The sequence below is a fragment of the Caenorhabditis remanei genome, chromosome IV, assembly GCF_010183535.1.
Source record: "Caenorhabditis remanei strain PX506 chromosome IV, whole genome shotgun sequence".
Classification (NCBI taxonomy): Eukaryota; Metazoa; Nematoda; class Chromadorea; order Rhabditida; family Rhabditidae; genus Caenorhabditis; species Caenorhabditis remanei.
The window spans coordinates 3,398,358-3,411,403 of NC_071331.1; the positions used below are offsets into that span (position 1 = coordinate 3,398,358).

Here is a 13,046-nt window from a genome sequence, read left to right on the forward strand (position 1 = left end):
GTTTGTTAAACCTGCAATTGCTACCGTAAAACACCGTTTTAGCAGCCCTACAAATAACAAAGAGTTTGCGGTGATTTTGGTGTATGGAAATATTATATGCAACAAGAACAAATCATTATCAGAGTTGAGCGGAATGCGGTTTTTGAAATGACGGAAGGCGGAAGGCGGAAAGCGGAATGAACATTTGTTGGGCGGAAAGCGGAAGGCGGAAGACGGAATTGAAAAAATATCGGCGGAAAGCGGAGAGCGGAAGGCGAAAGGCGGAAAGCGGAATGGAAAAAAAATGCCAAAAGGCGGAAGACGGAATACAATGTCGCTTTCAAAAATACGATTTTGGCCTTATTTTGTAGTAAAAAACACTAAAATGGTTAAATTTGAGTTAGATTTTGTTTTTTTGATAAACACTGATTTTCTGCAAAAAACCTCAAAAATATCAGTAAATTGGAATAGGTGATCAAATTTTTCAAGCTGAGGAAAAAATCTTTAAACAGCGGAAGGCGGAAGGCGGAAAGCGGAAATAGGAAAATTTTTGGCGGAAAGCGGAAAGCGGAAGGCGGAATAAAACATTTTTCGGCGGAGAGCGGAAAGCGGAAGGCGGAAAGAAAAAAGTGGCGGAAAGCGGAAAGCGGAAGGCGGAAGGCGGAATTCCGCTCAACTCTGATCATTATCAAGCGTTTTTTTATAATTAATGTCTCATCAGTTTCCTAAAACTGAAAAATATAGTTAAAATGATAAAGTATATGCAAGATGACGAGTGTAACAGGTACTGTCAATAGTTCAGCTGTTTCACATACTAAAAGTATCAGCAACCGTAAAATTTTTGATTACTGAATTCAAAACTCAAACCTGGTCGATGAACAAAGATACGACAAAATTTGACGATTGTTGAATCAGTATTTTAAAACTGTCACTATTCTGTGTCAACACGTTTTAATCTGAGCTGCATGGAACAGTTAGAAATAGTAAAACGAATTCCGAGTTTGAAGAGATTTCCGAAAGCCCAGATGGAACAAAAAAGGCATCTCAAATCAAATCAAATCCACATTGAAAGAATTCGGTTGCTTGTTGATCAAAAAATCCCTGATTAATGGATGGTGGGTGAGCATCCTTGTAACATGAATAGTTTACATAACAAAGACCTATTCAATTAAATGTCTAAAATTAAGAAAGGTAACTCAGAACGACATGTCAACGATATCCACTGATTCGAAAGGATAGAAACAAGATAAACTTTACAACTTGAAACAGGTTAAATAATTGTACTGTTATGTATATTCGACATATACTTCAATTTTAGTTTAATTGTTTGTTTCGAAATGTCACTTAACTACCTTTAACCATTTATTCCCCAAAATACACACTAAAATTGTACGAATCAAAAATCTCAAATTCAAAACTTCAAAGTCTTCAACAACTCCTCATCCGCCTCCACTGGAATCGTCACTTTCATCCCATCGACTTGCTGCTCCGCACGACGGATCGCTTCCTGCGCCTTGGCATTCCCAGACCAAGAACGACGGGCGACTCCATTCGGAACATCCCAGTTCAACATACCCTCCGCACGACGGGACGCGTCAGGTGACCCATCAAGAACCAGCCCGAAGCCTCCGTTGATGACGTCACCCCACCCAACACCTCCTCCATTGTGAAGAGCAACCCACGTGGCGCCACGGAAGGAGTCTCCTAGAATATTTGAGCGGAAAATTAAGTTTGGCTCGGTACCCCCTTACCAATACAATTCTGAACCGCCATATCCGCTGTAAACGCGCTTCCATCGTATACATTCGATGTCTCACGGAATGGAGAATCCGTTCCAGACACATCATGATGATCACGAGAAATCACAATTGGTGCAGACACCTTTCCAGTTCTGACCAACTCATTAAAGGCAGCAGCCAGGGCGACTCTTCCAGCACGATCGGAATACAGTATACGTGCCTGGGATCCAACGACCAACTCGTTTTTCTCAGCCTCCTCTATCCATTTTTTGTTGTCCAGATACTGCTGTTTCACGTACTCCGGAACTGAAATTTTTCTTTTTAGAAGAGATACAGATTTCAAATCGAGTTACCATTAGTCTCCTTCAACTGATCAATAATCTTGCACGCTGTCTGATCCGTCAATCTCAAATCTTCAGGTTTCCCAGAAGTACAAACCCAGCGGAATGGTCCGAAACCCATTGAGAAAATGTCGCCCATAATATCCTGCATATAACTTGGATATCTAAAGGACTTATCATCTTGAGCATCCTCTCTCAGCAAGTTGGCTCCAGCTCTGTGGCACTCCAAAAGGAACGCGTTACCGTAATCCCAGAAGTACATTCCTTTAGCAGCAATCTTGTCGATTGCGGCGATCTGACGGATTAGAGAGTCTTGAACAAGTTTTTTGAATTTCGCGGGGTCAGTTGTCATAAGCTCGTTAGATTCTTCGAAGGTGAGACCTGCAGGGTAGAATCCTCCAAGGAATGGGTTATGGAGGGAAGTTTGGTCACTTCCGAGCTCAACAAGGCATTCGGGTTCCTCGGCGAGACGTTCCCTAAAATTCGTTCTTGCAAACCGGGCCGTAGCTCGGTAAAAACGCAATGTTACGGGCTGATAAATGTACCAAAATGTAGATCTCGGCGAGTTCTACGTCTGTGACCTACTACGAGCCGGATGGCTATTCGTTAATGTACTGTGGGCCGGGCTAGAATGGCTTTTTGGCGCTTTTTACCCCGCGCGACACATTAACAATCCGCTATCCGGCTCGTAGTATGTCACAGACATAGAACTCGCCGAGATCTACATTTTGGTATATTTTTCAGCTCATAATATTGCGTTTTTACCCAAGTATTGTAAAATTATGTTTCAAGTTTATTACATTGCTTATCCCCCATCCACCAATTTAATAATTTACGCAAATCGACTGAAGCTCACCACAAATCCACCACATTTCCCAAGTAACCAATACTAATCGCCGCTTTCTTCTCCCTATACTCCTTGATCCAATTCACAATTTCCTCCAGATCTTTCGAATAAACATCCAGCCATCCCTGTTGATGTCTCTTCAACAACGCCGTCTCACTTATTTCAGCAATGACTCCGATGCATCCTGCAATCTTCGCTGCTTTCGGTTGAGCACCACTCATTCCTCCGAGGCCTGCAGTGACGAACACTTTTCCGGCGAGAGAGGAGAGACCCATACGGCGACCGGCGTTGAGAACGGTGATCTGGAAATTGGGAAATTTCATACTTGTCAAATCACGGGCCGGGCCCTCTGAAAATTTCAGGGCCCGGGCCGGCCCGCAGGGCCCGCAGCAAGCTTTTTTTTCAATATTTTGACGGGCCGGCCCGGGCCGGGCCGGGCCGGAAGATTTTTTTAGCGGGCCCGGCCCGGCCCGGCCCGGCCCGACCCGTGACAAGTATGGGAAATTTTGAAAAAATTTGTGTTTCTAACAGATGATTAATTGTATGAATTTCAGGCTCACGCGATTTTTTTTTGTTGGGGTGATACCACTGTTCCTGCTCCTAATTTTAAAGAACCGTGTATGAAAAAGGTATTTTTTTGAAAATATAATACTAGAATCGAATAATTTATATTTTTAAATCATATACTTGAATGCCAAAACAGAAAAAACTAAATAACGGAAATTCGAAAAAATAAAGTTTCGACAAGGATTTTCAAAAAAAAATTTCGCGCGCTGAAACGAGCAAGCGCATAAAGTTGTGGGCGGAGCTTAAACTGCAAGCTTAAATAAGCGGCGCGGTTCTAATTCCAATTGTTTTTTCCAAATTAAGAACCGCGCCGCTTGCAGTTTAAGCTCCGCCCACAACTTTATGCGCTTGCGCGTTTCAATGCGCAAAATTTTTTTTGAAAATTCTTGTGGAAATTTTATTTTTTCGACAGTAGCAGTAGAGAGACGAGGGAGAGGACACGTCAGAATTTTTCCCATTTTTTATAATGAACTTTTCGAGATTTTCTAATTAGGTCAACTTTGTTTTTTTTCTAAAATCGAGTTGTACAATTTTTAAATAGTATTAAAGTATCTAATGTTAATAAAAACGTTTCCGTTATTCGAAAACGTTAAGAAACGTTGAATTTTTATATCGAAATATGAAAAAAAGTCGTATCTAGTTACGGTGAAAAGTAAAGTTCCGACAAGGATTTTCAAAAAAATTTCGCGGTCTGAAACGAAGAGCGGCAGGGTATCGTGGGCTTTGCCTGCAAGCGTCGTGGATGAAATTTCAGGTGATTTTTTTACGAGCAACATTGACTTTTAAGATAAACTTGTATTTTTATTGCTATTTTTTGCTGTTTTTTGCATTTTTTCATGTTTAGTCAATTAAAACACGATTTTATCTTGAAATTCGGTGTTGCTAGTTAAAAAATCAACTGGAATTTCATCCTCTGTTTAAGCTCCGCCTACAACTCGTTGACGCACTTGCGTTTCAGACTCTACTTACTATCAACTTTTTTTTCTGTTTTGGCATTAATTTTCGATTCAATGGCAGGGTCAAGTTCGATTTGAAAAAATTATTTTTCACACACTTTTTGATATAAAAATTCCACGTTTCACACTGTTTTCAAATAACGAAAACTTTTTATTAACATTAGTGAGATGATCCAACCGAGACTTTTTTAACAATTGAGCTCCGTCATAAATTTCCATGCTTACCGTAGTCCCATGCACAATCCCCTGTGGTCCAATATAACAAAAACTTCCAGCAGTCATCTGACCGTATTGAGTGACTCCCAAAGCAAAGTACTTGTCATACAACTCTTTGGTAGAGTAGCTTGGGATCATCTGCAACAATTTATTTAGAGAGTGCGCTCCGTTGCGAATTTTACCATTCCATTAGTGACAGTCATTCTGGGAGAGTCCGGTGTAGAAGGGAATAGTCCTAGTGGGTGTCCAGAGTAGAGGACCAGGGTTTGATGGTCTGTCATGGTAAAGAGGTAGCGGAGGACAAGACGGAATTGGATCCAGTTGCTGAAAAATAGTTATGTTTCACTGTGAGCTTTTAATTACTGAAATTCTACAAAAATTATTACACGGAAGATATCATACACACCTGAAAACTTGACCATTCCCTCCATAAGTCACCAATTCCTGTGGAAACTGAGCCACTCTCTTGTCCAAATTATTCAGAATCATCAGAATTATCGCCGACGCTTTCTCACAATTGGCTCCGATCTCCGACACCGGCGGTGCATACAAATCAAAGTTTGGCATGAATCGATACCCATAAATATGGCCGTAAGTGTTGAGCTCCTCTGCGAATTCCTTGGCGAGAAGAGCGTGATGCTTTTTTGGGATGTAGCGGAGAGCGTTGCGAACGGCGAGCTGTAATTATGAATATTCAATGAAGAAAGACAGCAGAGTAGGCTATGTACCTGCTTCTCAGCCATCGTGAGGTTGCATGGGCGTTTTGGAGCGTGTGCTACATTCTTGAGACGTTGCTCCGTGGGATGCTTCAGGAGAGGGGAGAATGGGTCGACGAAGAGAGATGGGATATGCATACTGGAAAATGTTGGAATGGATGGGAATGACAATACGGAAATAGTATCAGAGGATGAGGTAGCAAACTTATAGAATGACGGAAACAGAAACAATACCTTTACACAATTGCACGGTGAGGAGAAGCTGCGCTCTATTGACAAGAATGGTTCATTTTTTGCGTCACGCTGAATATTCGAACTTACACACTATACCGGCTATGACGCAAAAAATGAACCATTCTTGTCAATAGATGGCAGCTGCAAAGATTGCCGCATCGTGAAATTCTGTTTCTTTAGCCGTAGAATTGAAACTAAATTTGTAATTTGTAATGCGTTGGGGACTATGAAAATGTAAAATTTCTTTATAGTGAAACTTTGAATCAGAACGGGAACAGTACAATATTTCGAAAAGGTAACAATATCCTACACTAAATTGTGGCCAAACCAAATATGAAAGGATGAACTATATTTTACTGTCACAACGAAACCATATTCCAATAACTTCTTGAGAAATAACTGATCAACTCTCATCAAGACCGACACAAACTGAAACCATAAACTTGAAACCGTTGAAAAATGGGCGGTACCAATTGGATGTTCGATCTCCCCTCCCTCTCTTTCTACGTGGTCTCCACCTTCTTCTTCCAATTTTAGTGGTCATCCAATTCCATTCGCGCGAGACTGTCATAAAACCGCTCCTGTTTTGATGATTCTCATGGTATTGATACGGCGCACGGTCCTTGACGACCGATTTTATTGCCAATTTCCATTTTGCGACTGAAGGTGGACGGGGGAACAGAAGATGATGATACCATCTTTGTAAACAAGGAGAGAATGTTCGAGAAAATCGAATTAGGGGAAGGTTTTAGAGAAATTGAAAGTTGAAGAGTGACTGAATTAAATTGATGTGGGACCACTAAAAACATTTTTTTTGTGAAGTTAATTTTCTTCTTGAAACTGCACATTTTTAGACATATTTAATGGTTTGGTTCTGTTTCATGTAGAAGTTGTAATTAGAAATCTTAATCAATTCTAATAGTTTTAAATGCATAATTGCTATCAAAAACACTTTTGAAGTTTTGAAGTCGGCACTTATCTGAAACTGAAATTTTTTTTATAATTTCAGTTCAGGGATAATTCTATTGAAGCAATATGAAGTAGAATCTAGCAGACCATTCTGAAATTTTTTAACTGTTTTCTCCATTTTTCATATGTGAGTACAGAATCATGTAATACTTTATAGATATTACCCATCCGCCGGTGGCTGACCGCTCGATCAAAGTTTGGCCCGGGGACGCGGAGTGGGTCTCGTTGCGGAATTTCGATTTACGGCGGCTCTTGACCGCACTTTCGTCATAAAAAAGTTTTATACTACGGTAGTCGCGTCGAGACCCACTCCGCGTCCCCGGGCCGAACTTTGAGCGAGTGGTCAGCCACCGGCGGATGGGTAATATAATAAAAAAAACCAAATCATTAAAAAATCTACTAATATGTAGTCTGCAATTAATTTTTGACATAAACCGCGTTTTTTTTACCAAAGTCTTGTTTCCGTTTAGTGATTTCTAACCATTAGACCTAGGTTAGACGGTTTTGATTCTGGCGCAGTTTTGCTCTATTTTGGTCATTTCTAATTGGTCACAGCACTAAAACGTTACAATTAATTATTTTTCGTTTTCACGTTCTTGCTATAAACTTCACTTGTACAAGAATTGAGAATTATCTGTTTAGATCTTTTAAAATTAAAATCGAGGTCTTCAAGAAGATCAAATCAAAATTCACGAGTCGTTTTTTGCTATCATTTTGAAACAGTTCAGCTGAATAACTTCAGACTAATTGTAAGAACATTTGAATTTGAGTTTATTGTGTTTTAGTATATCTTCTTTATCTCGAATGAAATGAACTCCAAAGCAGTAAGAAACAAGAAAAGTTTGTAGTTATCCAGTAGTGTATTCTACACTAGCCAAACTGTCTTTTATTATTCAACAATTTCTGGACTGCCAGGACAAAAAAAACATGCATCTTATTTACATAAAAATTTGGTTGCACTCGTTTTCCACTAAAAACTATGTTTCAAAGCTTCTATAAATAATTGTGTTTTGTGAAACAGATACTGACTTGCTTCGCTGAATTATTATCAAAACAACACATGCTTTTAAATTACTTTTCTCTAGGGATGTTGCGGGCGGCCTTTGCCTTCACGCTGCGCCTTCTTCATTTCCCTATAAGGCGAAAAATGCCTTCTTCATTTCCAAGACAGGCGATTTTTGCCTGTTTAGTTTTTTCTCGCAGGTTTTCATTACCGCTTTTCATTTTTCAGCGAGCATTTTTTGACGCTTTTTGAAATTAATTTCTACACAAAATTAGAAAAAACAGCATTTTTTACCACTGGGAAATGAAACGCGTTACGCGTCAAAAATTTGCGTTTTAAAAACAGGCGAAGGCGGCCTTCGCCGGAAATAAAAAAGGCGAAGGCGGCCTTCGCCTGAAATTAAAGGGCTCCGCGACAATCCACAACTGCGACACTTCGCAACTGCGACATTCCGCAACTAACGTAGGTTTCGCAACTGCGACACTTCGCAACTGCGACATTTCGCAATTAGTCATTTCGCAACTGCGACGTTTCGCGACTAGGACATTTCGCAACCACGACGTTTCGCAACCATTAAACTGGCAATAGTTTAACCTAGTTTTGTCTAAAAGTGGGTCAGATAACTTTTTCTTCTATTTAATTATTTTCAAATATGTTCCCAAGCACTTTGGTACACTCAACATTTTTAGCTGACCCAAATATGCAAATGCACAGTGGTTGCGAAACGTCGTGGTTGCGAAATGTCGTAGTTGCGAAACGTCGCAGTTGCGAAATGACTAGTTGCAAAATGTCGCAGTTGCGAAACCTACGTGAGTTGCGGAATGTCGCAGTTGCGAAATGTCGCAGTTGCGAATTGTCGCGGAGCCAATTAAAGCGGCAAAAATCGCCGTCGGCGGAAATGAAAAAGGCGAAGGTTACCGTAAAACGCATTTTTAACATCCCTACTTTTCTCTAACAAGGAAAGTCCTCGAAGTGTCCTCTTTCAAACGACTCAAGAGTTTGGCCCCTAACACTTTCGAGTACGTAGATTCCAAATCCGAAATTATATTCTGTTAAATCCTTCTGTGAGACGAGGTACAATCGCAAATTGATTGAAATGCATTTTAGTTTCGCCGTTCTGTGAATATACTGAAACAGTAATCCACAAGAACATTATCTGTTTCACTTTTTACATTTCGCCGTATGGATTTTTCTTGGAAATTATAGATACACTTTTAACAAGTTTAAATGAATTTTGTATTGAACCGGAAGAGTTCATTATGATCTTATAAATACCGAAAAATTAAAGTATAATTGAATCAGGTAAATCATTTTGAGAAACTACAATGTATCGAAATTGGACAAACCTTATCGAGGGACCATGTCATGGACTGATTCGAAAGTTCCATGTTCCAAATGAGAAAGATAGTATTAGATCTGTGTTTTAAATAAAAGTTCTTATTTGGTGTGCAAATCTTTCTTAATTTATTACTAAAAAATAAATAAACATCAGTTAAAAACAGTTTAAAAACCAAGTGAAATTGAACAATCTTTGGAACATAATTTTTCTGGTTTCAGATTGTCTTTATAGTATTTTTCTGATCAGCGTTGTTAATATCGAAAGGCTTCATGCAGCTTAATCAGGTTTTTAGTTTTTTTTAGTTGCAGTTTGACATGCGTGTCGTTGCATTCTCCTTTCGGACTGTTTCAGAATAAAGTTTTATCAAAAAATTAGGACTAGAAACTTGATAATTTTATCGTAGTCTATTGGTATCTAGAAAATTTTAAAATATTATGAAACACAGAACAAATTATAGAGAGAACAATCACAATTAAGTAGCAAGTGGATATTAGACTTCGTGATTTTTTGCACGTCAGTCTTCAAATATGATTTTCATTCATAATATTATAAAATTTTTATCCTGCACCCACAAAAGACGTATTAAGCCACAAGTTTTTTCAATCTATTTTCACCCTTTTTGAAGCAGTAAAAGTATTTCAAACGACATAAATAGTCAAACTGTAATTTTGGTTTTTCTCTGTTTTTAAGTTTTGTGAAAAACTGGTTTATAAACCCATCTTCAGTACTAAAATAATATGACGCATGATGCTGAAAAATTTTATTTTCGAAAATAGAGTGAAACTAAGTCGAAAAAATTATAAACTTTGTCAAATAGGCAAGAAATAATAATTGGAAAAAATGAAAAATGCAGACAAAGTCCCATTTGCCTTAGAGCGAATATACCAGTTGCTGCGCGACTGTTGTGATATTGTTGCACAAATGGTGCATGCCCCATAAACAAGGGAACCATCAGCCGCAATACAGTGAAAGCTGTAAAACTGTTGCACATGCGCTGATTTGTCGTTATTGCGGTAGAACAGCATGATTGTCGCGTAACTGTTGCAAAAGCTATGAAAGCTGCGCAACTGTAGCGGGAAGCAGCCGAGATGACATCAAGATAAGATGTAAGGAGAATCAACTTTCTCGAAAGTATTAGTGATTATTATGTCGAATTTATGAATAAGACTTACTTCAAACCAGACAAGCTGTAAAGTTGCACCCGTTCGCATGGTAACTCTACTGATCTAATGTGACTATTCCGGTTAAACATAACATTGTGAAACAGAAAAAAAAGAAATGTCATGGTTTCGAAAGTTTCTAAAAGTTCAGTTTAAAAACGGGCTGTCTGAAAATACTTATGATTGCAAGAAAAACTCACCTGAGTGTTGCGAATATTAAAAAACCTTTTATCTAATGGTGTTTGCTAAAAAAAACAAACTGTGAATTCTCATCTCAACCTCTCCGAAATGATGATGAAGCAATTAAGCAAACTTGTATCTCTTTCATCATAGATAGCAAACTGATCTTATGGTTTCTCCAATTCTCCTTTTCGTAAAGCAGTAAAATTTTGTGTACAAATGTTCTGTTTCAGTTGTTTTTATGTTTTCTGCGAATTCTACTTGGCGTATTATTATTGCGGCATGTTAGAATAAAGCTATCTGTAGAAAGTTTGTGTGTATAGGCTGAGAATATAATTTGTTCTTTTCTTGGTGGTGCTGATGACAATTCCTCAATTATCCATCCATTTCTAATCTTTTTTTATGAAAAACTAATAAAACAGACAAAAAAGTGTTGCCTGCTGCTGGAATCGAACCAGCGTCGCCACGGCCACAACGTGGTGAACCGCGATGGATCCTATATGTGAAAGTGTGCATATAGCGTCCTATATGTGTCCCTAAATGAAACGTGGACCGCGCGTGTGGCGTATATGTGCGGTCGTCTTTTCCTTGTACTGGCCTCGCGTGCATCCATATAGCATCCATATACGTTCCATATGTGGTCCATATTTGAGCCTAGCGGCCGGCCGCCGCAACGACACTCCGGAATTACACGTGGGCGTGTTGTTTACCGTAAATCGACGCGACATTTTTTTCCATAAGTCCGGGCCCATTTTCTCCGTTTCTCGAAGTTTTTCAGCGAATTTCTTCATTCTTTTTGCTGAAAACAGATAATGGCAAACTTTAAAAGTAAAAATAAAAATATTTAAATTTGCGGAAATTTCTTTTTTCAATAGAAAACTTGTCGTTTTCTCAAGAAACTTTGGGATATACTTTTTGTTGAGAAGTTCGGTTCTTGTGTTTTTCTTTACTTCGGTATGTTAAGAAAATATATTTTTCAGGTGGAATTAAAGGTAAGAAGGTAAGTATTTGTCATACCGAAGTAAAGTCAAAATATCGGACTTCGAATGTCATCGACGGGTATAGCTTCTTTCAAAGTTCAAGAAAAGCTCGAAAATCGTTTTACAACCGTCAAACTATCATTTTTTATATGAATCGTGTGGAGTTTTAAATTTTTCACGAAGTATTGCCATTATCTGCTAAAAAAAGAAAGAACTTCGAGAAAAATGGAGAAAATGTACAAGTCCGAGAAATGGAAAGTGAACAAGTTGAAAAAAGAAAAGTAAAACAACATGATAGCATTATATAACAATCACAACAATGAATTAGGCCTTTCTAGTGTTTCATACACAATAATCAACCAAATACGGTTGGTAGAATTAATTCTGATATGCGATCCATATACGATCCATATGCGGCACACGTTTTCGGCCGACCGCGCGTGGATCCATATGGACACATATAGGACACAACGCTGATTCTTTCTAGCTGCATATACGCCACCGCGCGATCACATATAGGATCCACAGCGGTTCACCTGTGGAGTACTAACCACTATACTAAGCAGGCCAAGCGTACAGCGCACGTAATAGCAATTAGATTACCGGCGGAGATGGCAAGGAGAAGGAAACTGGGCAGCGACAATAAGTATGCAATGGAGACCACCCTTCGCCCGAGGTCTCGCACAGGTGAACCGCGATGTATCCTATATGTGAAAGTGTGCATATAGCGTCCTATATGTGTCCCCAAATGAAACGTGGACCGCGCGTGTGGCGTATATGTGCTGTCGTCTTTTCCTTGTACTGGCCTCGCGTGCATCCATATAGCATCCATATACGTTCCATATATGGTCCATATTTGAGCCTAGCGGCCGGCCGCCGCAACGACGCTCCGGAATTACACGTGGGCGTGTTGTTTACCGTAAATCTACGCGACATTATTTTTTATAAGTCCGGGCCCATTTTCTCCGTTTCTCGTAGTTTTTCAGCGAATTTCTTCATTCTTTTTGCTGAAAACAGAAGATGGCTAACTTCAAAAGTAAAAATAAAAATATTTAAATATGCGGAAATTTCTTTTTTCAATAGAAAACTTGTCATTTTCTCAAGTAACTTTGAGTTTTACTTTATGTTGAGAAGTTCGATTCTTGTGTTTTTCTTTACTTCGGTATGTTAAGAAATCATATTTTTCAGGTGGATTTAAAGGTAAGAAAGTGAGCAGTTGTCATACCGAAGTAAAGTCAAAATAAAAGGCTTCGAATTTCATCGACGGGTATAATTTTTCTTTCAGAGTTAAAAGAAAAGCCCGAGCAGCAAAAATTGTTTTATAACCGCCAATCTAATTTTTTTAAATATGAAATCCTGTGTGGTTTTCAATTTTTCACGAAGTATTGCCATTATCTGTTAAAAAATTAAGAACTTTGAGAAAAAAAACGGAGAAAATGTACAAGTCCGAGAAATGGAAAGTGAACAAGTTGAAAAAGGAAAAGTAAAACAACATTATAGCATAACATAACAATTACAACAATGAATTAGGCCTTTATAGCGTTTCATACACAATAATCAACCAAATACGGTTGGTAGAATTAATGTTGATGTGCTATCCATATACGGTCCATATGCGCCACACGCTTTTCGGCCGACCGCGCGTGGATCCATATGGACACATATAGGACACAACCCTGATTCTTTCTAGCTGCATATACGCCACCGCGCGATCACATATAGGATCCACAGCGGTTCACCTGTGTCGTGGTGTAGTGGTTATCACATCTGTCTAACACACAGAAGGTCGGCGGTTCGATCCCGCCCGAGATCACCCCTTT

At 39.0% G+C, this 13,046-nt stretch overlaps 1 protein-coding gene across 1 annotated transcript; it reads right to left on the minus strand.

Annotated features, from left to right (window-relative positions):
- Positions 1–1,390: 1,390 nt before the first annotated feature.
- Positions 1,391–5,499, minus strand: GCK72_012340 (uncharacterized protein; the record flags this gene model as incomplete). The annotated part of the gene is made up of 8 exons (XM_053729030.1): positions 1,391–1,683; positions 1,731–2,024; positions 2,072–2,535; positions 2,916–3,208; positions 4,655–4,783; positions 4,828–4,969; positions 5,052–5,323; positions 5,374–5,499. The coding sequence occupies 8 exons, from the start codon at positions 5,497–5,499 to the stop codon at positions 1,391–1,393; spliced, it is 2,013 nt and encodes a 670-aa protein (XP_053583802.1).
- Between the last annotated feature and the right edge of the window lie 7,547 nt (positions 5,500–13,046).